The 27,480-nt window shown below is 40.0% G+C and overlaps 1 protein-coding gene across 1 annotated transcript in view; it reads left to right on the top strand.

Annotated features, from left to right (window-relative positions):
• LOC142194092 (uncharacterized) overlaps positions 1 to 27,480 on the top strand; it is a 412,519-nt gene that overhangs the window by 370,499 nt on the left and 14,540 nt on the right. Inside the window, exons 94-97 of the mRNA XM_075263119.1 lie at positions 8,270 to 8,471; positions 11,710 to 11,888; positions 17,626 to 17,753; positions 21,323 to 21,443. Of these exons, the coding sequence (XP_075119220.1) occupies positions 8,270 to 8,471; positions 11,710 to 11,888; positions 17,626 to 17,753; positions 21,323 to 21,443 (630 nt within the window). The remainder of the gene's footprint in view (positions 1 to 8,269; positions 8,472 to 11,709; positions 11,889 to 17,625; positions 17,754 to 21,322; positions 21,444 to 27,480) is intronic.

The raw sequence follows: 27,480 nt of genomic DNA, 5'->3' as shown, positions 1-27,480 counted from the left end.
TTCCAAAGGATTAGATACGCGCGTCTGCACACAGTTGTACACGCCATAGGATTAGATACATGCGTCTGCACACAGTACCACATGCAGTAGGATTAGATACGCGCGTCTACACATAGTTCCACACGCTAAAGGATTAGATACGCGCCTCTTCACACAATACCACACAGGGGAGGATTAGATACGTGTGTGTGCACACAGTACCACACTTTGGAGGATTAGATACATGCCTCTGCACACAGTACCACAAGCCAGAGAATTAGATACGCGTCTCAAGCACACAGTATCACACGGGGGAGGATTAGATACGCGTGTTTGTACACAGTACCACACGGGGGAGGATTAGATATGCGCGTCTACACACAGTACCACATGCCATAGGATTAGATACGCACATCTGCACACAGTACCACATGCCGGGGGATTGGATACACGCGTCTACACACAGTTCCACATGCCGTAGGTTTAGATACGCGCCTCTTCACACAATACCACACAGGGGAGGATTAGATACACGTGTCTTCACACAGTTGTACACGCCATAGGATTAGATACACGCGTCTGCACACAGTACCACATGCCGTAGGATTAGATACGCGCTTCTACACACAGTACCACATGCCGTAGGATTAGATACATGCGTCTGCACACATTACCACATGCCGTAGGATTAGATACGCGCGTCTACACACAGTACCACATGCCGTAGGATTAGATACGTGCCTCTTCACACAATACCACACAGGGGAGGATTAGATAATCGTGTCTGCACACAGTACCAAATTCCGTAGGATTAGATACGCACGTCTGCACACAGTACCACATGCCGTAGGATTAGATACCCACGTCTACACACAGTTCCACATGCCGTAGGATTAGATACGCACCTCTTCACACAATACCGCACAGGGGAGGATTAGATACGTGCATCTGCACACAGTACCACACGCCAGAGTATTAGATACGCGCATCTGCACACAGTACCGCAAGCCAGAGTCATTAGATATGTGCGTCTGCACACAGTTTCACTTACTGGAGGATTAGATACGCGCCTTTTCACACAATACCACACGGGGAGGATTAGATATGTGCATCTGCACAAAGTACCACACCAACAAGGATTGGATACTTGCATCTAAACACAGTACTACACGGGGAAGGATTAGATACAGCTTTACTCCAGGTATCCATAACAACTGATCACAGGTTTTTCACTGACATCCAAAATGAGATACACATAATCACATGACGCTTATGGACATACACACAAACAACATACAAAATACACCAGTGCAAAACTGGACAATTCTTATGGGGCCACTACACAAACATAAAATGTAATATACCCGTGCGAAGCCGGGTCCTCCCTCTAGTTCCTTATATACAGTCCTATGAAAAAGTTTGGGCACCCCTATTAATCTTAATCATTTTTAGTTCTAAATATTTTGGTATTTGCAACAGCCATTTCATTTTGATATATCTAATAACTGATGGACACAGTAATATTTCAGGATTGAAATGAGGTTTATTGTACTAACAGAAAATGTGCAATATGCATTAAACCAAAATTTGACCGGTGCAAAAGTATGGGCACCTCAACAGAAAAGTGACATTAATATTTAGTAGATCCTCCTTTTGCAAAGATAACAGCCTCTAGTCGCTTCCTGTAGCTTTTAATCAGTTCCTGGATCCTGGATAAAGGTGTTTTGGACAAACAATTCAAGTTCAGTTAAGTTAGATGGTCGCCGAGCATGGACAGCCCGCTTCAAATCATCCCACAGATGTTCAATGATATTCAGGTCTGGGGACTGGGATGGCCATTCCAGAACATTGTAATTGTTCCTCTGCATGAATGCCTGAGGATTTGGAGCGGTGTTTTGGATCATTGTCTTGCTGAAATATCCATCCCCGGCGTAACTTCAACTTCGTCACTGATTCTTGAACATTATTCTCAAGAATCTGCTGATACTGAGTGGAATCCATGCGACTCTCAACTTTAACAAGATTCCCGATGCCGGCATTGGCCACACAGCCCCAAAGCATGATGGAACCTCCACCAAATTTTACAGTGGGTAGCATGTGTTTTTCTTGGAATGCTGTTTCTTTTTGGACGCCATGCATAACGCCTTTTTTTTATAACCAAACAACTCAATTTTTGTTTCCAAAATGAAGCTGCCTTGTCCAAATGTGCTTTTTCATACCTCAGGCAACTCTATTTGTGGCGTACGTGCAGAAACGGCTTCTTTCTCATCACTCTCCCATACAGCTTCTATTTGTGCAAAGTGCGCTGTATAGTTGACCGATGCACAGTGACACCATCTGCAGCAAGATGATGCTGCAGCTCTTTGGAGGTGGTCTGTGGATTGTCCTTGACTGTTCTCACCATTCTTCTTCTCTGCCTTTCTGATATTTTTCTTGGCCTGCCACTTCTGGGCTTAACAAGAACTGTCCCTGTGGTCTTCCATTTCCTTACTATGTTCCTCACAGTGGAAACTGACAGGTTAAATCTCTGAGACAACTTTTTGTATCCTTCCCCTGAACAACTATGTTGAACAATCTTTGTTTTCAGATCATTTGAGAGCGGGCTGTCCATGTTCGGCGACCATCAAACTTAACTGAACTTGAATTGTTTTGTAGAAAGAAATGGTCCAAAATACCTTCATCCAGGAACTGATTAAAAGCTACAGGAAGCGACTAGAGGCTGTTATCTTTGCAAAAGGAGGATGTACTAAATATTAATGTCACTTTTCTGTTGAGGTGCCCATATTTTTGCACCGGTCAAATTTTGGTTTAATGCATATTGCGCATTTTCTGTTAGTACAATAAACCTCATTTCAATCCTGAAATATTACTGTGTCCATCAGTTATTAGATATATCAAACTGAAATGGCTGTTGCAAACACCAAAATATTTAGAACTAAAAATGATTAAGATTAATAGGGGTGCCCAAACTTTTTCATAGGACTGTAGCTGTCAATTATCTTTTCATTAATAGATGTTTGTATACATCAAACTAGAGCTATTCATAAGTGCAAAAGAAGGCAAAGGTTATTCTATCTATCTATTTCTCTATCTATCTATCTATCTATCTATCTATCTATCTATCTATCTATCTATCTATCTATCTATCCATCCATCCATCTATCCATCGTTCCATCTTATTGGTAATAAAACTTGGCACTTGACATGTCTTTGCATTTCATTTTACTTACGTTAGCTTAATCTTTTGATGAAGCCGTTTTAGATTAATTATAAAGCGTAGGCAAATTTTACCTTTGGTATCACATATACATTTGAGATAGTTTAATGGTCAGGTATTATCAATTTTACAGTGAGTAAAAGGTGCTATTCCATTTCTTGGTGTTCTGCTTGACATTGAGAAGGCTTGTGTGCCTTTTAAGGGCAGCGGAGAACATCAATTTCATTCCTGGTCATATTTTATCATCAGAATATAACAGTTAGAGCTGACACTGCTGAATTAGCTTGTAGCAGTCATGATAATATAAAGCCTTCTGCACCTGCTTCTCTTGGCACTTTTCTTTGTGGACTCTTCCCGCTTATGGGCTATTAATCATTGGCAACAAGGGAAGTTGCAGACTGATGCACTTTGGATTGCAGGCATAATAGAAAGAACATAGTTCTCTGAACGTCTTTATTGTGATGAGCAGTTTCAATTGACCATAGTGGTATTATGGTTAACCACTTAATTGGGAAATATTCCCACATTTCTGCAGTGAAGCATAGAGCATTATGCAACAAGGCTTGTACAAGAAGTTACACTTTTGCAGTCTTTAATTTCAAAGGAAAAAAAGCATCAAACCCATCTTGTAGAATTCACAGATTTTCTTGTCTAGAGAGCCTTTTTGCATTCTAATGAAATATTGGGCATTGTATTGGTAAATTATGTGCAATGTCTTGTATCGAATGTCTGTCCTGAAAGCATCATGTTTACAGTCAGTGATTCCTTTCCGAGTCTCTGTATGTACTTTCCTTGTCTTCCTTCCTATCATCCGACATGTCTGTCAAATATGTATTCCAAAATATAGGCAAGACAGATGTTTGTGTGCTTATGTTTTTACAAATATAGTGACTTTAGACATACTGAATTTGGACATAATTTTATTATGTATCAGAATGATGTGTTTAGTTAAGTCATCACATTGAATGACATTCATATTGATATTGTAACACATATTTAACTCTAATATTATATCCATTACAAAATAACTAGAGGTCTATAGCATGAAGATTTATTGCGCACCAAGGGAACACTTAAGTCTGTTTGAGAGACTCCCATACTTCCCATGGAGTATTAATGGTTTGAGAATTCTGAGCTGAGGAACCTTATAACCAGAGGGGTACCATGAAGCTCCTGGGCCACAATGATACATTAGTATCAATTATAGCAAAGTTCTCTCCTCATATTGTGAAAATACATGTTTTGGTGCTACCGCATCCTCTTCACTATCTCAAGTTATGCCACTGCTTGAAAGTTAAACAACTAAGAATAGTACTATATTAATTTTCTGTAGATGAGTATGGAATGGATATTATGTTATAAACAGCATATGATAGTGCTATAGGACTAAATTCCTTTTTCTATACTAATCGTATCAGGAATATTTACAAGGCATTGGCTGGATTAGAGGGCCTCTACCTTTCACCTTCCCCACTTTCTTGCTAAGTACTCCTAAAAGAAAAGACTTACTTTAGAAGTTGGAAAACTGTTTTCTCTTTTCTTAGAGGAAGGACAGATGTTTTATTTAAATATATTACTATTTCTGTTGGGAAAAGGAAGATGACAACAGGCTAACACTTCTACTATAGCTTTGCTTAAAGTATAACTTGTCATTGTTCTTTTTTTCACTATTGCGTTGGGGGCTGTTTGCTTCCCATTTTTGTAATATACTTTATTAAGCTTTATAACTTTCTTTGTATTATAAACAGTGGCGTAACTAGGAATGGCGGGGTCCCGTGGCGAACTTTTGACATGGCCCCCCCCAACAGACACCGACGTCGAAGACCTCGACCGACCCCCTCCTCCGCACTCTATTATGTCCCTTAGTAAGCCCTGCACACAGTATTATGTCCCATAGTGGCCCCTGCACACAGTATTACCCCCCATAGTGGCCCCTGCACACAGTATTATCCTCCATAGTGGCCCCTGCACACAGTGTTATGTCCCATAGTGGCCCCTGCACACAGTATTACCCCCCATAGTGGCCCCTGCACACAGTATTATCCTCCATAGTGGCTCCTGCACACAGTATTATCCCCCATAGTGTCCCCTACACACAGTATTATGTCCCATAGTGGCCCCTGCACACAGTATTATGTCCCTAACTGGACCCTGCACACAGTATTATGTCCCTTACTGGCCCCTGCACACAGTATTATATCCCATAGTGGCCCCTGCACACAGTATTATGTCCCTTACTGGCCCCTGCACACAGTATTATGTCCCTTACTGGCCCCTGCACACAGTATTATCCCCCATAGTGGACACCCATAAACAATTATTATACTCTGGGGTCTTTTCAGACCCCAGAGTATAATAATCGGAAACCCGGGGGAATAAAAACATAAAAAATTACTGTTTCTTACCTGTCTCCGGCTCCCACGGTGTCTTCTCCGCTGTCTTCTCTGCTGGCGTCCTTATGAAAAGACGTCAGACGTCACATGACCCGGGACGCAGGCCGGGTTCATGTGATGTCAGAGACGTCAGAAAGGAGGCCTGGCAGGATCATGGAGAGGTAAGTAACACTGTTTATGTTCCTTACCTCTCTCGATCCGCCGATCTTTGCAGACCCCTGAGTATAATGATAGCATTTGTGGGGCCCGCGGTGTCACTTGCCGATCCCGGCCCAGCCAGGATCGGCAAGTGAATAGGGCCTGTAACGGCCTATTTTAAAAAAAAAATTAAAAAATGCAGCGGTAGCGGCTGTCACCGGGCCCCCTAATGGCCCGGGCCCTGTGGCAGCCGCTTCCGCTGCCTCTATGGTAGTTACGCCCCTGATTATAAAACAGGCTACAATATTATCCTCATCAACCCTCTAACTGAGCTGTTACTAGAGAAAATTCATACATAGAAAATCATGAAGAATTGATACAGAAAGAAAACTGGAAAAGTATATAACTTTTTAACATAGAATTAAGTCTAAAAAAAGCTAGTATACAAGTCTAAAAATATCATTTATTATATGAGGGCTTAGAAAAGAAAAAGAGAGGACACCGAGCGCCCCTTTGCGTAATTCAATTAAATGGACAAGAACTGGTGAGAAAATATGGAAGTCTCACCTGTTTGGGTTCTGGATGACCACAACACCTTGATGGACATTAGAACCAATTTTGCAGAGGTTTCCTCTCTGGATGGCAGCTGATTCCTTAACACCCGAAGGCATATGGATAATGCAGACAGGGACCAATCCTATTCTTCACTTGGAAGATGGGAACAAGTAGGAATCGCGCTTCCACAATATGGTCATATAGCTAGAATTTTATTGGCAATAGTTACACAACACGTTTCGGGCGTGTATACACCCTTTTTCAAGTGTAAATTGCTGTTCTGTTGAGCCAGATGCATCATGTTACATGATTACATAGTTTATGAGGTTGATCATGGTCAGAAAGCCAAGCATGCTAAAGTGTTGTATGTTGTATGTACAATATTTTATAACAGGTATCAGAGTGTCATAGCCTATCTTGTCACGTTCACTGTATACCATATCTGATGGTTAGCTCATCTGATTTTATTTGATCTTTTATTGGAATTGACAGGGGCCAGTTTGGTTAGTAGAGTTCAAAGGACTTAAGGTTTTCACTCTTGAACTTTTGCATGTAGCACGTATCTGTACCAGGTAACCAATACAGAAGTTATCACAGCCAGGGGAAAACAATAGAAAAGTCAAAATCCCACAGTAGCACAATATTTCCGAGCATGGCAGATAAATGGATTGTCAGACAGTCCAGGAGGATCAAAACACAGTTCAGGTAGTGGGGGGTATTCCAGTTGAAAGGTCAAAATAAAAGCCAGTTCAGATAAGACTGTCACTAGGATAGTACACAGGGTGTAATAAACAATAACTGTTACAGACAACAGTATAGAGACTATTTAGGTAGAGATCCAAGCACTCAGACTGTCTGCACCAATCTTCTTCCTGAATTCTCTGCCAATCAATTCTCCTGACTGGTCGATAAAGCGGAGCCCCGGATTAGTGGAGCATCCAAATTCTAGGACTGGCCAGGCAGCCGGACTGTGTGAAGACCTATTGCCAGGCACCCGGGTCAGCTCTTATGCGGTGACTCAGAGAATTGTTTTTACTGCATTTCTCCTTTAAGATGATACATGTACCATTGCAATAACTACACATAGATAGAGTCTGCACTATGAAAATACTACTGCTAATAATAATACTATTATATCTCTTCTGTGAATGTTTACAAATCATGACTTTACCATAGATTTGGTACCTCTCACAGAGCAATAGTCTTGTATAGTCTGTTTATGCAGGAATAGGACATTCTGCAAAGAATATGACAATGCATCTTTCAGACTGGGATGCATGTCAAAAAGATATTAAAAAACATTGAAAACACAGTGCTGGTAAAGGTATGTTGGTATATGTAGGAATTTTGTTCAGTGTGAACCAATAGGAAATCTCAAGAATTGTGACAATGTGACAATGATTAGTTCCGAGTTTCTCTTCTTTAGGTTCTGCTTCTCACAAATAAAGCACAGTTGGACATCTAAGAAATGTACCCAAGCTGTACATAGATGATCAATATTATTATGCAGCATTTTACACTCACTTTCTGAGACTGGAATATAAATAAGCTAGTCTGACAAGCCATGTACCATCTCAGCAGCTGTGGCATACTGTTCAGTCATTTTTAGCCTAGGGTGTCAAAAAAAATATGGTAATCCTGAATTCTTGGAACTGTAACAGTGTTTTAAAATATCAGGTGGAATTTCTTATCATGCCACATTTATCATCTTAAAGGGAGTTTGTTAGCTAATTTTGCCCATCTAAACTACTCTGTGTTTGGTAAGGCACATATACACATGTCCGTCCACACCTTTAACGCTACTCCTAGGGTCTTTGCACCCCCTTCCACCTGCGCCTGACTGACAATCTGGTCATGGGTCTTAGTAAACATGGGTTAATGTGTGTCTTGTTTCTTTGTGTTTTTTTCAGTTTTTTTTCCATATTTTATATACTTTTCTATAAAAAGAAATTTGTTAATAAAATTGGATTCTGCTTCTATGTTTCAGGAGTGCAACTGGATGAATACAAAGCTTACTCATATTAAGAGCACAGTGTCAGTGTTATCAAATTGTTTACTGGGAGGTGCAACAGCAATACCAGAAAGTCTGAGAGACACTGCTGAAGTTTTAGAGAAAGGAGAGGTCCCGAAAATGTGGCTTTCCCCACATAGCTGCCAAGTGTCTCTTAATATTATCTCCTGGCTAGAAGGCAAGTTGTGCATCTCTCATTCATATCTAATACCAAAGTTATCTACTGTATTTCCTGTTTAGCAAGTCAGATATTGTTACTCTTGCTTTACTCTACTGAGGTGATATTATTCATCTTATTGTCAGTAATGACATTATTGCTAAGAGTAGACAGTAGAAAAAAACAGTAAGTTAATGTATAATTTCATTTTATGTCTATTAGTCCAGGATATTTTAGGTGTAAGGCTAAGGCCCCACGTAGCGGGCTGCAGCCAAAAAGCACTGCAGGAAAAACTGCGGAAGAAAGGCATTGTGGTTTTTCCCACAGCGCTTTTCATGGAAAGTCCACAAAGTTTACCTTTACAAACTTTCTTCTTCAATTATACCTACAGGGAAACCGCTGGCATTTCCGTAGGTATAATTGACATGCTGCAATTTCCAAAAATGTGACGATTTTGGAAATCACATAATTTCCGCTGCGCTTATTTTTCCACAATGTGTAGATGGGTTTCATCAGAGTTCCTATGGCTATATCCATATGACAAGTATTTTTTTTATTTTTTTTAAGTGGCCATCAAACAGCCGCATTAAATCAATAAATTAATTTTAATGGGGCTATTCAAAGAACCAATTTTTGATGGTTCATTTTAATGGCCATCAAAAAATTATGTCCACATATTTTTGCCCACTTTTGCTTACAGATCCCTCAATAGACTCATATGGTTTGTAAAAATAGATGCCCCATGGATGCAAATCTATGCGGAAAAATATTTGTTATTCACAGCTATTTTTCATCATGTTCATTTGAATGAAGTCTATGGGTATGTTCATGCAGTGGAAACCAAATTACGCCGTGTGAACTTCCAAGTGGCTAGCCACGACGCGATGCCAATGCAGTGCATTGGCATTCCGTCGCTGCATCCTGCTCCTGATTAGGCTCGAATGAATGGGCCCAAACAGGCGCGTGTCTCAAGCCATGGATGCCATGGGTGACTCATCCGTGGAATCCGTGGCAAGATAGGTCATGTCGCTTCTTTTTTCCGCTACTAGCTAGTGGGAAAAAAAATGGGAGCCATTTTTGCAGGCGTATTTTGAGGCGGATTCCCTGTCAAAATCCACCTGCAAAAACTCATACCCTTACAATGACTGTTTTATATTGCCCATGAAGTATAAACACATCCCTACAAACACACAATATATAAGACACATAAAATACATATATATATAGTGATGTACGGTTGATTCAGAAGCTCTGGTTTCATTCCCAAAAGCAGTCTTTATTGCAGCAGACAAGCTTAAAGGTACAGGTAGTGCTGCTCAGCATGTCAAAACAAACAAATGAAAATAAAGACCTACGCCTATCCGGCGGCTTACTGAACAAGTTATTCACTCACTAACCAGGTGGTCAACCTACTGCTGACCTCCTAACAAACAGGGTTCACAAGTAAACAAGGGGTACACATACCCGGCACTTTAACAGCGTCCTTTTTGGCAGAGCTTTCCCAGCCTTGTTGAGTGTGTGTTTCAGTCTCTCTCCTCTCTCTCCCATTAACCAGCACACCTGTGCTACTTACAAAGCCCTGCTGGTCTGTTTCCAAGCCTGGAATGGATTGCCCTGCAGGACTGGCCCGAACTTTTACTCCAGTCCGGGACCTACAAGCTAAACGCCTGTGCATACTGCAACAGTCTTGGGGAAAAATAGCAGTTCTCCCACACTATATCCCTCTCTAAATTATCAGTTTAAGGGAAAATAGGCAACATGGGTAACACTGCAGTCTGTAACAAGTATTGTAAAAATGTACGTCGGGTGTGTCAGCGGTGCAGAGATATAGCTGGTTATTATCTATGTCATGGGTACGTATGGTTGACTTATTACTTGTGTGTTTGCCTCCTTCACTTATTTGTATGTGTCACTGAACCTTCAAAATCTGTTGTATAAGATCAGTATATGCAATAGGCAGTTTTAGTACTTATCTTCTCACCATGACTATAGAGCTTTTGATATTTTCTATGCACCTCTGCTCCATTGTCTGACATTGCTTTTGCTTTGCTTGTATCTCATTTATGTCTATTTTAATTTGTTATTTAATCAGATTTATGTTTTATATATTTTTATATTTCTTTCCAGTTTTTGTGACATTCCCACCATATTTTCTTTTCGGCTGATATGCATCAAATAGTATACATCTTTGGGTTCTGAGCACTTCTCTAACTCAAGTTGCACTTGTACATTTTCCTTAATCTGTCAGTAGTTGACACTAGTTTTGTAATGAAAATATTTGTCTGTTTCCAAGAGCAACCAACAGAATTTTGAAAGCAGTCAACAACAACTATAACCATGGATCCCGTATAGTGAAATATTGAATGTTTTATGTACAGTTGCTTTTTTCATTTGTTTGTCTTGAAGTCTAAATGCTTGTGAAAATGCCTACTGGGCACGTGTGACCATATTGCTTACTGTTCCAGCTGTTTAGCAGTTGGGTACAACAATCTGATTGCTTGCCCAACTCAAGGTTACAAATCATAGCAAAATAGGTTACTTACTGTAGATTTAGTGTATTACAATACATTCAGTTAATGCACAAGTTGGCTCAGTATCATATAGGATTGTACAGCCGATATTGACAATGTAGGATAATGCGTCCAATATATTACTAACATTAGATCCTCTCTCTAAGGGTTGATAATCTAGAAATATGATGTATTAAAGAGTATAACAAATCCTTAAAGCCAGGACGCAGAAAGTGCATGCTATTCTTATACCGAATCAGTACACTAAAAAATATGTTAGACTTTGACACATAAATAGCATCTTATGTGTTTTCTAATATGTCCACCCTGACAGCTTTTAATGTCAGTTTTCAGACTTGGAAAAGAATTCAAACAAACAGATGGACCATATAAATGCCAACCTGTTAGCTTGGCTGGACGCTATATTGCATTGGAGATATGGCATGCTCTGTGCCAATAAGTCAACAAAGCTGCTGTGTATTCAAGATATATAGACTTCTCCTGTTTGAAATTGTCTGAAATAACTGTACTACAGTAGTCTTAGAGAAAATAAAACTGTAAAAAGGAATAGCAGCGAGGGTCAGCAAAGCCATTCAGTAGCCATTGTTTTACATCTACTTTTCACCGTCTAAAAGCTAAATGTAACTATAAATCTTTCCTGAACTGCAACCAGACCACATAAAAAATTAATGTTCTAGCTACATGAGTTTGTATTTTCTGCAACTATCTGACAATTTTATGTTATTCAGGTCTGCAAAGAAACCATGGACAGCTAAAGCAGTGGGTAGAGAAAGGACTTATGCCATTTGCCAAGGGTGAAAAGGATGCACTGACCTCCATAAACCTTGGAGGACTGGTTAACCCAGAAGCGTTGCTGCTGGCACTGAAAGTAGAGTTTGCACTTCATCATGGATTTTTATTGCATGAGGTATATATTTGTAACCCTGTTTGATGATTATTTGTATTGATGTGAAATACTGTATTTAGTAAACTTATATGTAGATTTTTCTTTGATACCTCTTTCATATTGTATATTTTGTTACTGAAATTGAGAAACGTTGTGTCTGCTATTGCCTAACATTTATTTTGATACAGCATGAAAATCAGTCATAATATTAACCACTTCCGGTCCGCCCATAGACTATATACGTCCGGGAAGTGGTTGCCTAGTTCTGACAGGACGTACCTGTACGTCCAGTCAGAACACAGCAGCTGCACAGAGATCGTGCAGCTGCTTTCACTAGGAGTCGGCTGTAACTTCAGCCGGAGCTCCCAGAGAGATAGCAGGGAAGATTTATTCCCTCCCCTGCTATCTCGATCGCTGTGTATACAGCACTCAATGAGCGCTGTATACACGGCTATGGATGCTGCCATAATGCAGCTGCCCTCTGACCCGGCGGACACGTGATCCGCCGGGAGCAGCGTCTTTCAAGAGCTGCTGGGTCCTACAGGACCCCAGATCAGCTCAGTAAGCTGTGTATACAGCATGCAGAGGCTGTATTCCTCCTGCAACTGGGGTTAAATGTAGCAGCCCCAGTTATAGGAGAAATCAGCCTCAAGTACAAAAAATAAGTGATCAGATGTCCCCAAAGGTCTCTTATCACCTTATGGGGACACAATCTGGAAAAAATATAAAATAAAAATATAATAAAAAAGTTTTTAAAAAAGTAAATAAAATAATAATAAATAAATAAATAATATGCTAATAAAACGCCGTTATTAAAGGTTATAGCCCCACCCCCGACGACACCATACAAAATAAAAATTACCGTAACGGAGAGGAAAAACTATATTATAAAATTTTTCAGTGACACTTTGTGTTATTAAAAATAATAATAATAATAATAAATTGAAAACCAGACACAATTTCCGTCCTATTTTGTTTATATTTTCCTGGATATAAAAAAAAATTAAAACACATTCGAAAATAAAGATAACATAAAAATAAAGCCCTATGTGTCCCCGAAAAAAGACGCAAAAATTAGTTGACTGAGACATACGGAAAAAATGTTACAGCCCTCAAAACCGCACATACAAAATAAACCTAAAATGTGTCTGGTCCTGGACCACAAATTGGCCAGGTACTGAAGTGGTGAAAGGGGCTCTACAATTTCAGACCAAAATTGGGGTTTACGTGTTCTTACATGGTCTTTTATTGCAATCCTTGAAACCAGGGGTATATCGTCAACAGAAGAGAAGTATCACATGTTCTTTATACTATTGCTTCAGTTATGATCCACACCTGATTTTGGCTTCATTTATCTGTTGTCAGGTGAGTTAATGGTTCCCAGCAGGATACAGACATGCTCAAGTGTTATAGGTGCATAATATAGAGACATCTGAATAAATGGAAACTAGTGGTTGGGAACACCATCATGTGTTTGACATGTTGCTAATGGGAAGGGGGCAAATCTTTGTGTGGTGGTGTCCAACATGGTGACCCTTTTTAAAGCTGCCATCTTGGCAGCAAGTCATTTTTCTCAGATGGGTAGGGGTGCATGTAATATATGTATCTGATACATACATAGAGATACATACACATACATAACCCTAGCAACAAGCTACACACAGGATGGAGTTCCCAACCATCATTCTCCATTTTTTTTTTTAGGTGTTTTCATACTTTTGGACGACAATGTACTATGATAACATTCACTGACATATTTAATATGTAACTTAATGGCCAGTAATCCAGAGGTTTTTGCTTCTATGGGGCTGATGTGACTGTATTCTCCGTCAGAGCCGTGAATGGAGCATCAGTCACACAAGCGCACTGATACTCCATTCACCAGGAGGTATTAGATGGACTTATGACCATAAAGCCTCCTGATTACTGAAGGATCTGGCGATCAGGCCCCAAGTGATTAGACACTTATCCTGACAGAGATTGGACAGGGAATACCCCTGGAGGGTCTATTCACACGGAGGAAAATGGCGCTTTATTTGGTGCTGAATTTTCAGCGCTGAAAAAAAAGCCTCCCATTGACTTCAATGGGTGCCGCTAGCTTTTTTTTTTTCCACTAGCAGAAAATTCCGCTAGTGGAAAAAAAAAGCTAGCAGAACCCATTGAAGTCAATGGGAGGCTTTTTTTTCAGCGCTGAAAATTCAGCACCAAATAAAGTGAGATTTTCCTCCGTGTGAATGGACCTTTAAGGTATCAGTCACAGGATAATGTTGGGTGCGCAATGCTGACTTACAACCTATTAATGAAGCCCATACTTGTATATCAGTTGAGTTATACAGCATTTATTTACACACATCCCACATTTATCTCATTACAGTGTTACCTTTCTCTGTTAGTATACAAAAGAAATATTTTTTAACTGGAATTTTATTTGGGAATTACAAATAAAAAGCATAAAAAAATTGCAAACCTTGCAATGACAATTCCTCCAATGCAGCTTATATTCAGTATGGTGTTGTATTATATTATGAAATTATTAAATACTAGTCTTTGCCCGGGACTTCGTCTACGTGTTGTTGGCGTCGATGATCTGCCTATATTCAGTAAATTGCTGCCATTGATGGTTTGGCTGCTATGACATTTCGGCAGCTCTGAAGCTATCCTGTTTCTGAACTTGTTCCTCACACTGTGCCTGTGATTGTTCCAGCATTTCAGTAACTCGCTGGGACACCATATAATGAATGTGTTATTGGTGTTTATAATCCGCCTGCTCCGGCGTTCTTTGTGCTGTGCTTGTGATTGTTGCAGCATCTCAGCAGCTCACTGGGACGCCATTTAATGAGCGTGTTGTTGGCGTTGATAATCCGCCTGTTCCGGCGTTTCGGCAGCTGTCAAGCTGGCCTACTCCTAAACTCGTTCCTCGTGCTGTGCCCGTGATTGTTCCAGCATCTCAGCAGCTCACTGGGATGCCATATAATGAACATGTTATTGGCGTTCGTGATCCCTCTCAGCTCCTCTTGAAGAGAACTCTGTGACTTCTGGCTACCTTCATAGCTGTCATGGTTTTAGAATTTTGTGCCAAATTAGATTTTCTTTTTTTCTGGCATGTTTAAAAGTAGCAAACTGCCAATTTGGATTAAGGCATTTTCCTATGTAGTGTGTCAGCATGTTGCCTGGACCTGGTCAGATAATATGCAAATGCTTGTACAGAATGGACTTAGGGTTAGCTGAGTGTTTACACAGAGAGATAACAGACCTGGCTTTATCAGAACCTGAGATAAGCTGCTGCCAAGAGCAGTGTAATATAGTATATGAACATAAATTCATAACAGACATGAAGCCATGTCATTTACCGGATAAATAGTAGCCTATATTTTAATTGAGGTTACAAACTATCTATGTGCCAAATTTTATTCAAATCGGTTCAGCCGTTTTTGCGTGAATGAGGAACAAACATCCAAACATCCAAATACACGAACACACAAACTTAGTAGGATGTGCTCTATTGTGGTTAACCTACAAAGTACAACTACAGCAAAAAATAAAAAAAATGGCCCTGTCATGTGCAAGATGAAGCAATTCCCTTTTAGTGTAATCTTTCTGTTGCAGCAAAGTGAAGTTACAAATGTTTCAAAGTGTAAAAAGTTATATTCAAATTACCCTAAGTTGTCATGGTGGGCGGGCACAGCTTCAGTGTAGTCACATTGTCCACTTGCTAATCACACCTCCTGGACAAGATTGACATCTCCCAGGGTTCAGCGCACATTCAGCTCTGCTTCATCTCTGGTGTAGCAGTACTGAGCGCATGGCCAGCACTGCTACATCTCAGCATAGGAATGCATTGACCAGCGTTGATTGGTCGAATGCCATACAGAGTACAGCATTCGGCCAATCAACGCTGGTTCTGCCGGAGGAGGTGGAGTCTAAGATTGGTCCACAGCAGTCTCCATTTTGGTCCGATCTTAGACTCTGCCTCCTCACAGACGAGCCTCCGGCAGAACCAGCGTTGATTGGCTGAATACTGTACTCTGGCATTCGGCCAATCAACGCTGGTCAATGCATTCTTATGGGAAAAAGTGAGCTCGCACATATCGCAAGCTGACAGGGATCCCAATGTAATACAGTGACTTGGGTATGTTATATGCCCCCAGACATGCTTCCCCTGCTGTCCCAGTTGCATTCCAGGGTGTTGGCATCATTTCCTGGGGTGTCATAGTGGACTTGCTGACCCTCCTGAGTCGAATAGTGGTTTCCTCCTAAACGAGTATTTATTCCCCATAGACTATAATGGGGTTCGATCGAACAGTCGAGTATTAAGTGGCTAATCGAATCAAACTTTGAACTTCGAACATTTCACTGTTCGCTCATCTCTAGTCATTACATTATCCTACTCATGATGAGGCCAGTTTATGGGAGAAAAACTACCAGAAAGATTCCATATAAAAAATAAAACAATATATAATTTTATATTTTTTATCTTATATGGTGAGGTTTCCACACATCCCAACACTGTACAGGTACAATAACCTATTGATTTTTTGCAGTGGAATTTCTGACAGTTTGAGCGAGAGAGGAAGCATTAAACTAAATATGCTGTAGTATTTCCATAGCCAGAATTGAAAGATAGCACATCATAGATAAAAACTGTGGGGAACTTATTATGTGCACTGACCAACAGATACTTTACAGTATTAATGATGATTTTGGTTTTAAGACAAAGATCAATATTTTCTGCTTCAGTGTGCATGATTTAAGCCAATATAGATACCCCAGAGATAAATGAAAGATGATAGAAAGAGCCAGTTGTAAAGCATACATTAATTGACTTTTACTACAGGCATCCAATAAAAATGCATAAAATATGCTCAGAGCTGAGTCAGTCTGACAGCTTCCCTATAAATACAGAGATTCTGACCAGAATCAAAATCAGATAAATACCAAAGCTACATAGACCTATTAGATGAGACCTGCTTAAACGATATCAGTATAATGTAGTACAGTAGTTATTAAAATTATATCTATGACAACCAACTATTCTGATCACTCAGTTAAATAATATAGAGAGCCTAATGCACACTGCGAAGGGATGTCTGATAGTCCTTTCTTGAACGTGGAGCAGGTCCTTTCATGCTTCATGTCATTGAAACAGAACCCATTGAAAGTTTCCCTAGAGGTAAGTACATCATGGAATGCACTTGGATGACAGATGGATGTCACTGTCAGTGTCAACCTAGTACATTCCCGCTGCAAATTCGTCCCCATATAGGACAGCACACTGTTATGTGCATGGGGCCTTAGGCACAGTAACTATTTTGGCACTATACATAATTTGATAGTACAACTGCTCTTTATTTTCTATCTTCCCAAAGCTCATATACTGTAGTTGTACCGTATCATTAGCCTAACAAACAGTTGGGAGCATGGTGTCTCAGTGGTCCGCACTGCTGTCATGCAACACTAGGATTCTGGGTATGAATGAAACCAAAGCCAACATCTGCATGGAGTTTGTATGTCCTCTCTTTGTGTGTACTTCCTCCGAGATCTCTGGCCTAAAGCAATTATAAAAAATCTTAACTAAATATTTGGATTAAAATAAAATTGACCTTACTGCAAATGTATGTTTCAGATTAAGACTGTCAAATTAGACAGAGACTAAAGCTGACAGATCCAGGGATGAAATCTACTAAATGTATCTAAAATAGGATCTATATTTTTACATATATGAAATGTTCCTGAATGAGTGCATTTCTTTCAACTGCAGGTTGTTCTTCAGTGTCACATTGTGGAATCTCCAGAATGTAACATCGAGTTGTATCCGCTCTGCCTCAAGGGCCTTGTTTTACAGGGTGCAGCCTGGGATTTCAAACATAATCTCCTGAAGGAATCAAGGTAATGGCAGAATGGCAAGTCATTGTGTTGTTATACAATATGCCTGTGGATTACTTGAGTTCTAATGTGATTACAATCTTCATGTGCCCAGTAGATGATCTCTAGGAAATCCTTACAATTTTGTTTTACTAGCCAGCCATCTAACGTGTATGAAGATGTATCTTCTTTCCTCTGAGAGGTACTTCCGAAAAGAATGATTGAGCATGTTAGGCTCTTTGCAGGGGACCATGGATTTCACGGTCCTGGGTGCGGGCTGACAGTCTGGACTGCATCATATAGGACAGGTCCTATTCCTGTCCTATTTTGTGGCCCGTCTTCCGTGGCTACCATTCATTTAATGAAAGGAGCCGCAGAAGCACAGCCCGTGCACGGGCAGCACAGGGGGACCTCTCCGTGTTCCCCTTGTGCAGCCTGTGCTTTTAATTCACAACAGGTCGGTTGCAGCACAGTCATCTGCAACCAGTCTTAGGCTCCATTCACACAGAGTAACACCAGGTGTCATTTGTGTGTAATTTGTGTGTCTTTTACGGCCGTCATAAAACGTTTACATAGAGTTCTATAGGAAAAGACGTCTGTAATTTACGGCCGTCATTTACGCCGTCATTGTAATGACGGCCGTAAATGACGGCCGTAAATTACGGGACGTCTTTTCCTATAGAACTCTATGTAAACGTTTTATGACGGTCGTAAAAGACACACAAATTACACACAAATGACGCCTGGCGTTACTCTGTGTGAATAGAGCCTTAGGCTAGTTGCAGACCACCGTGGGTATTTTGCAGTCTGCAAACTAGTAGTTAGTGTTCAGTTCTTTCAGACAGATTGTCTTCAGTGCGGCTTCAGCATCAGTGAAGTAGGGCCACAAAAATGGACAGTGTGCCATCAGTGTGTGATTCTAGTTTGCGGATCCACCAAAAAAAAACAAACACAGGAGACATCTAATGATATCCATATATTGTCTGAGAAAACGCACACTGATGACACGCTGAGTAGATCGATTTGCCATCCTAGGTTTTAAGTCTCCCATGGGCTTCTATGGCTAAGTCCGTTCTGCAAAAACTGAACAGAGTAGGATCTGATCTATGTGATGCAGTGTGGAATCATGGCTTGCATACTCATGGTTCTGTGCATGTGCCCATACAAATGAATGAGTCAGTGTGCTAGCCGCATAAAACAAGGATAGCACATGAATCTCGACCACGGTAATCTGCAAGGGGTCTTAGAGTTCAGCACGGCCAATCCTTTGTTTACGCAGAAGCTGAGCCCCAGAAATAATGCCAGAAATATACGCTTGCTATGAGCTGGTGTAGATATCACTGTAGGAGCAATCCTAAGAACCTGCAATAACTTGCTTCCACTGATTTTCTGTCCATTTACTGTGTTTTTTCACACAATAGTACATTCTGACACTGCTGTAGTTTCATATAGTACTACAACTTATTAGTTCTATTTAACCTATGACAGCTTTCTTTTGTCTTTGCTTTTTTGTCATACTTACATTTTTTGGATTTTATCGAATAAGTTTCAGTATCAAAGATAATGTTAGTGAAGACAAAATGCCGTTTTTCAACAATGATTTCAGTCAAGGTAAAAAAGCTATCCAAACCCACCTGACCCTATGTGAAAAAGTAATTGCCTGCTAAACCTAATAACCTAACAACTGCAATGAGTCTTTCACATCTCTGTTTGCCCAATCTTCTCTGCAGAATTTTAATTCAATAACATTGAAGGATTTTTGAGCATTAACTGCCTTTCTGAGGTCATATCATAGCATCTCAATTTAGATTTAAGTGCAAACTTTGACTAGGCCACTCCAAAACCTTTATTTAGTTTTTTTGCAGTCATTCAGAGGTGGATTGCTGCAGAATCCAAGTACGCTTGAGCTTAAGGTCACAAACTGGTGGCCGCATGTTCTTCTTCAGGATTTTCTGGTCCTATTAATTACAGCAAGTTGTCCAAATCTTCAAGCAGCAAAGTAGCCCCAGACTTGCAACTACCACAACCATTTTTTGACTGTTGGTTCTTTTTCTGAAATTCTGTGTTAGTTTTACACCAGAAGTAATGGGATGCACACCTTCCAAAAAGTACTTTTGTCTTGTTAGTCCACAGACTATTTTTTCAAAAGTTTTGGGCGTTATCAAGATTTTTTTTTTGACAAATGTTTAATAGGCCTTTGTTTTTTGTTTTTTTTTTCTCTTTTGTTGTTAGTGATTTTTGACTTGGAACTTTCCATGGATATCATTTTTGTTCATTTTTTTCTTATTATTGACACCAACTTTAACCAAGGCAAGTTTGACCTGCAGCGCTTTAGATGTTGTTCTGGCTTGTGACGTCATGGATAATTTATCAATGCACTCTTGGAGCAATTATGTTAGATTGGCCGTTCCTGGGAAGGTTCGTGACTGTTCCATGTTTTCCTACTGTGGTTTCTCTGCAGTCCCAAAGCCTTAGAAATGGATTTGTAAATTTTCCAGACTGATAGATTTCAATGACTTTGATATCAATGACGTTGATCAGGATGTGTTACTGATACATGGGATACACACCCATGAACTTTTAAACTTTGGGGTCTTTTCAGACCCAGAGTATAATGATCGGAGGCCCAGGGGAGGTGACAAACATAAAAACCAGTGTTACTTATCTCTCTTGGGCTCCGTAGTGAGTGACTCCCTGGTGTTTTCAGCCCTCTTCAATGACCTCAGTGATGTGGGTTACTTCAGCATTATTATACGTTGTAACGCCGGCCTGACCCATGTGATGTCTATGATGTCACTAAAGAGGCCCAAAGATGGCAGGGTGGAGTGCCGGATCCCAGGAGAGGGGAGTAACACTGGTGTTTATGTTTGTCACCTGCCCTGGGCCTCTGAAGAGACCCCCAGAGTATAATAGCAGTTTCAGTTCAGAACCAAACTGCTAGGTGAACCTACCCAACAAATACTCTTCCCATGTGCCCATGGCATTACTTACCGGTTCCCATTCCTGTTCATGGCCACGTCTACTTTCCCTCCTGCCCTCCAGGCAGAAGAGCAGGAATGGGGATTGGTAAGTAAATAGGGCTTACTACCTGCTGGGGTTACTCCAGCAGGTAATGGCTTATTAAAAAAAAAAAAAAAAAAAGAAGTGGCCCATTAAGATCCAAAGCCCAGTAGCAGCCGCTATGGCTGCCATGGCGGTAGTTAGGTAACTGGTTTAAATATGGCTTTTATGTCCCTGCCACACGTCACAGCTCAACAATCATTGCAGATCTTATCAACACCTGCAACTTCCTTCCTTGTCCACTCTTCTGGAGTTATTCAATTTCAAATTTGAGGAGTGTGCATATAAGTATATACCCATTATTTTCTGCTTTCTGCAGGAGTTCATTATGTGTGGGCTCACAATCTACAGTACATTCCCTATCAGTAATAGTGTGGGAGGAAAGCAGAGTACTTGGAGGAAACCCACTCCAGTGTTGTGGCTGCAGTGTTAACCACTGAGCCACCCAGCTTCCCCATGTTAATTGTAACAAAAAAAAAATCTTGACTATATGTGCAGTATAAATGACTTGTATGTTCTCCAACCTACAATAGGAATAGAAAACATCCATTACCATATGTTATAATGACTCCTGTATGCCTCGGAACTAGCAAACCCAATGGGGATGGTACTGATATTTATGATTGTCCTGTCTACATGGACCACACTATGCAAGTAAGTGATTGTTCTATAACACTGTATATACCACAACCATTCTAAAGTTCATATGTATAGAATGTATATAACAATTAAAAAGGTTGGATGGACAATGAAAGGTAAAGTTGTCAAATAGATAAAATATCAGTTACATAAGAATGCCAAAAAGGCACAGTTCTCCTTGTGGCACGTGAGTAATTGTTTACTGTGTCGGGCAGATCATGTGATGTACTGTGCTTATCTCTTATTATGAATTAAAGGATTTTCCATTTTTTTTGTTAACTTCTAGGTATTTATTAAAATATCAAACACTATAGTCTAATGTGCCTGTTTAGCTGGGGATGGGCAGAGTCTCTGCTCATGTCCTGGGTCTTTGTTTTACTTTGTCTAGATAGGACAGCATCAGCCAATCTGTTGCTGAAGAACAATGATGTTCTGTCCAAACAAAGCATCAATGCTCAGACACCTATTGGCCGATCCTCTCCCATGTAGCATAAGGTAAACCAAGACCTGGAACCTGAGCAGAGACTCTCTACTGGATCACCGCCTAAACAGGGAGCTGAGACTATAGTGTTTGAAATTTAAAGCCTACCTAGAAGTGAACAAAAGAAATGTAACATGCTTTTCATATTCATACCATTACCATGAGAACAAATGAAAAATGACACAGTAACAGAACCCTATGTAGTTATACTTTGCAGTCATGGGGCCAATATTATCTGGCAATAACTATTCAACGCTACTTGAGAAGTGTCTAATATTGTTAATAAATGTGGCAAAACCATGAGCAGTCTTGGAAAACATACAGAGGTCATTAAGAAAACTGTTTCCACAGTGAGCAGCTGGTAAGCAGAATTAAGTAACTGAGATGTACATTGTAAATATACTGGAAAGAGCACAACTTAGAAGACAGTACATTGACTTAATATTTACTATGAAATCTAATTAGGTGTTTTATACTTAGCATTCTAATTAGGCCCCCTCCCCAAATGAGACTGACGAACTGTCCATGTATATTACAAGCTTTTCTTCAATCTCTCTGTAACAAGATTACATATTGCTCAGCAACTGTAGCTCTATGGAGATGTGGAAGAATTCACACAGGGCTGCCTAGCCATAAGGGAGCTGTAACACATTGCAGGCAATAATTATATGCCCTAAGCTTTGGGGTTGTTAAAGCTGGATTGTGAACTCCATTAACTTTTATGCACTTCTGTATAGCAGGGGACTTCCTCAATGGAAAATGTTTGAGGAATTGCAGATCATTTAATGTTTGTCATATACCTAAATGACAGTATAAGCAGCAGTGCAGAGTAGCTTACTTGTATAGACTGTAATATAATAATGGGTGGATTAGTTTGCACTTTTTGTAGGGCAACTACATAACAAACATATCATATTGATGTTTTTTCTTTTTTTTTTTTTCAATTCCACTTTAGTAAAACTAAAGACAGGCAGAATCCGTGTACTGTATAGAATGTAAAAAAAAAAAACCATAAAACACATTAAACATAGCAATAAATAATAAATTTATACACAAAATATAGTTGCCTTCACTGTCAGTATACAACATTTTGCATGATCCTGGCACAGTCTGGTAGAAATCCTGTAGACGACATATTGCACTGATCTCCCGCTAAGCTGCTTTGTTTTTGGCTGTGACCAGCTAGAGGGGGCAGAGTATAGTAAAAGGAGGCAAGGATTAACAATCAGACAAGGGCTGAAGGTGGAGGCTCCTACTTCAGGCCCCATGTAGCGGGCCACAGCGAAAAAGTGAAAAAACAGCGGCAGAGACGCATCGCTTATCGCAGAAACTCCACAGAGTTTTCCTCTTTGATCTTTCTGTTTCAGTTATACCTTTAGGGAAACTGGCAGCTTTTCCGTAAGTATTATTGATATGCTGCGATTTCCAAAAACGGGACAATTTCAGAAATTGCAGCATTTCTGCTGTGGGTATTCCTGTGCAATGTATGTAGGGACAGTAAAACACTATGGTTTATGCCACATAGGGCCCCGAGCTCACTCGGCTGTTTTAGGCTAAGGCCGGGTTCACACGGAGTATTTTGGCTCATGATTTGGTACATAGACGCCGCGGGATCTTTTGCGGGCCGTGTACGCTCCCATTGTTTTCAATGATACATGGTGCTATTTTGTGACCGCCGCAAAATCACGGCCGCAAAATAGCGCCGCGTATACGGTACCGGCTACCATTGAAAACAATGGGAGCATATACGGCCCGCAAAAGATCCCGCAGCGTCTACGTACCAAATCATGACCCAAGATACTCCGTGTGAACCTGGCCTAAGGCCCCACATTGCAGAAAAGCTGCTTCTTTTTTCTCTTGCAGATTTTGCTGCAGTTTCTTGAACCAAGCCCAGGAGTGGCTACAAAAGGAAATACAAAAGGAACACTTATACTTCTCCCTTCTGCTCAATCCGCACTTGGTCTTGGCTCAAATAAACAGCAAAATTTGCAGCAAAGTAAGCTGCTTTTCTGCAACGGTGGGTCTTAGCCTTACAGTCAGTCTCAGAACAGCGAGAAGTAGGGGCATGGCTCAGCCCCTGAGACAGAGAGAAATTATTTATTTATAGAAGATTTCTTTATAGACTGCTCAGTTGTAATTTGAGATACAATACAACCAAGAGAAAGAAGAAAAACCACGGCAGGAACGCATCGCGGTTCTTCCTACAGCACTTTGAACAGAAAGTTTGCAGAGTTTTCCTCCGCAGACTTTCTGTTACAATTATATCTACAGGAAAGCCGCCAACGTTTCCGTAGATATAATTGACATGCTGCAATTTCCAAAACCATGCTGGTTTTGGAAATCGCAGCGTGTCCATGCTGCGGTTTTAAATGTAAAGTGGGCATGGGATTCGCATAAATCCCATACACTTTGCAGTTACTGTAAAACACAGCAATTTTTCCTGCGATAAATAGACAAGGCTGCAGTACCCATCACAACCACTATTTACGTGTTTGGTGTGGAGCAGTGTAAATAATGAAGAGGCTGTGGCACTGACTGTGCACTCCCACCAATTAAGGCATGTAGAAATAGGAAACCCTTCCACTCCCACGTTTCAGAGCAGGATTAATTCTGAAGGTTAAGCATTGGGGTTTCTAGTTTAGCAGTCACAATATTTGTGGCATATTTGATGTGGTTTTCACAAGACTTTTAAAATTCAGTTGTTCGGTGTCTCATTGGTGGGGGTCCCATGTATGCCCTATTGATGAAATGACAACAACCCTTTATAATATTTTTATATATCACTCTCAACACATTCATGTGTGAAACGTATTCACTAGGGCGTAATGTAGAAGACCACATTCTTTCTAAAACAACGCTACCCAATATAAGAAACTTTAGTTACTTGAAATCTACATTTACTTTTTATTCACTGATCTATCTTTTTCCCAGCATTCACTGTTGTAAAACTCTAGAACATTTGTATTGTAATCTGTTTCCAGAACGCAGTACATAACAGCTGACGTTATACTCTGATACATTTATAATAACTCTGCTTTTCTTCCCTGTCTAGCGTGTCCTGTTTCATTGCGGTTTCCTGGAGCTCAGCCTATCAGTCTGTTCTTTTGCTTTGAGCTTTTCCATATCATGCATAGAAATATTTGGGATGGCAAAGCTGTATAATCTTTTTCACATCAGTCGCTGTTCTACTAAAATACCCATCTGTTAGCTCCTCTATCAGCAAACAAGCAGAAGTAGTGAATGCATTATGAAAGATAATGCTCATGTTTGTACACATTTTAGCTAAGTAATTAGGCATTTGGGGGAAATCTGGAAAAGAGCAGTATTTCATGTGTAAATAAAGTGCTTGCTTTTAAATAAGGTTCTAAAATTACGCCTAAACTATTACTTTCAACAAGGTAATTTGAAATGCTTTCTAACCAAGAGAACTTATTTCATGTAGAGCAAACAGGTTGACTTCTTGATGTTGTTTTTCTACTGTACAATATTCTCTTCTACATGACATAGACATGATATATAGGATGTAAGATACATACTTGAGACAAAAAATTTTAGTGCAATCCTGCACACACATTGGTCCACAATTATTGTATAAAAGCTCTTAAAAACCTCTTGGAATGCTATACAATAATAAAAAAAAAATACTCCTCTACTCTAGTTACAGCTCAAGAAAAGTAAAAATGGCGATTTTTCCAGAAATATGTAATTTCAGTGTGCAGTATGTTGTGCCCAGCTTGTGTAATAGCAAATACTCCAAAGGCTGTTGTGCCCAGGATAACAATTTTTCAAGTGTGTGTGGCAGAAGATGGAGGCAACGTATTGGGCACTGATATAGCATATCTCTGGAAAAATTTCAATTTTCACGTTTTAGCCTTCTATTTATTTCTGGAAACAAAAGTGATGCAACAGTCAAGGTTTAGAAATGACTACTACACTGCTTGATAAATCTTTTGAGGGGTGTAGTTTCAATGACCCAAATAGGGTCATCTGTTTGTGTATTCCCCCTTACTGCCAATTCTGGGGCTCTGTGAAAGTGACATGATGTCCAACTACCAAATCTGAGCCCTGCTGTGTGCGCAAACAGCAGTTTATACCCTCAGATTGGATTTGCAGTATCCTATGTACAACAGTGTCATACATGTGGGCATAAACTGTAGTTTGGGCACACCACAGGGTGCAGATATAAAGGAGAATTAAGTGTCTTTTGAAGCACAGATTTAGATTGTTGATTTTTGGATTTTTGGGGTCACTTCTTGGGGAATTCCAACTTACTGGCACCTTTGGGCTCTGCAAAAACAGTACAACATCCAGAAATAAGTCCATCTACATTTATACTCTAAAAGTGAAGCTCCTTCCCTTCTAAGCCCTGCTGTGTGCCCAAACAGCAGGTATGTCTATACATATTTAACTTTCTGGAATCCGGAATAGTCAATTTAAAAGTTTTTGCTGTGCATGTCTCTGTTGATATAAAGTGGGCACAGTATATTGGGCACTAAAATGGCATATTTCTTTAAAAAATTTAATTTATTTTTGGGAAGCATTCTTGGGCTCAAAAAGGTAATGATACCCCTTTATAAATTCTGTGAGGGGTGCAGTTTCCAAAATAGAGTCAAAAATAGATTTTTTCATTCTATTAGTACTGCTACTTTAGGAGCCCTGTAAATGTGACATAGCACCCAAAAACTATTCCAGAAAAATCTGCCCTCCAAAAGCAGTTTACAAAACCCATACAGCTGTTTACAGCCACATATGGGGTATTGTCGTGTTTAGAAGAATTTGTATAACAACCTTAGTGGTGCTTTTTCTCCTTTATCCCCTTGTGAAAATGAAAAATTTAGGGTTAAATTGATGCTTTATTGGAATAAAAGTAATTTTTCATTTTCACTGTATGAAACAGCTGTGTGTCAAAATGGTCACTATACAACTTGATTCTTTGAGGTGTGTTGTTGACAACATGGGGTAATTGTACAGCATATTATGACCACATATGGGCTATTGACGTATTCATGAGAAAATGTGTAACGAACAGTTTACCTAAATTTAACACCTTCTAAAGCCTGCGTTCGGTATTCCATTTGGGGAGTGTGCTTCGGGACCCCCCGAACAGAATACCGAATGCATTAAAAAGTGGACAGCTAAGAAACCACACAGACCCGATAGACTTTATTGGGGTCCGTGTGTTTTACGTGAGGTGTTCGCACAAATCATACGGAGAGAAAAGTACTGCTTGTACCCAGTGGACTCCCTGAACGGAATCCCGAATGCAGATGTGAACCGGGTCTAAGGGCCAGATGCTTGTTTGTTATGTTCTAATATGTAAAATTATAAAGTACTTTATTTTTCTCATGACTGTATATAACTTAGCTTATTTAGTTATTGCTTTGTATCTAAACATTTATGGGATCCTCTTCTTTTCAGTTGGGTCTTGTGATCTCATTTGACCTTATGAAATAACTTGCCTTTTCTATGTTCTTATGAAAACAGTCTCACTTACTGAATGATTGGATGTTTCTCCACAGACACAAACTACTATTACAGTCATAGATGAGGATTTGATAGTTCCTGTCACAT

Source organism: Leptodactylus fuscus, chromosome 2, assembly GCF_031893055.1.
Source record: "Leptodactylus fuscus isolate aLepFus1 chromosome 2, aLepFus1.hap2, whole genome shotgun sequence".
Taxonomy (NCBI): Eukaryota; Metazoa; Chordata; class Amphibia; order Anura; family Leptodactylidae; genus Leptodactylus; species Leptodactylus fuscus.
Note: the sequence above shows the minus strand (reverse complement) of the source record. Positions and strands in the feature narration are given on the sequence as shown.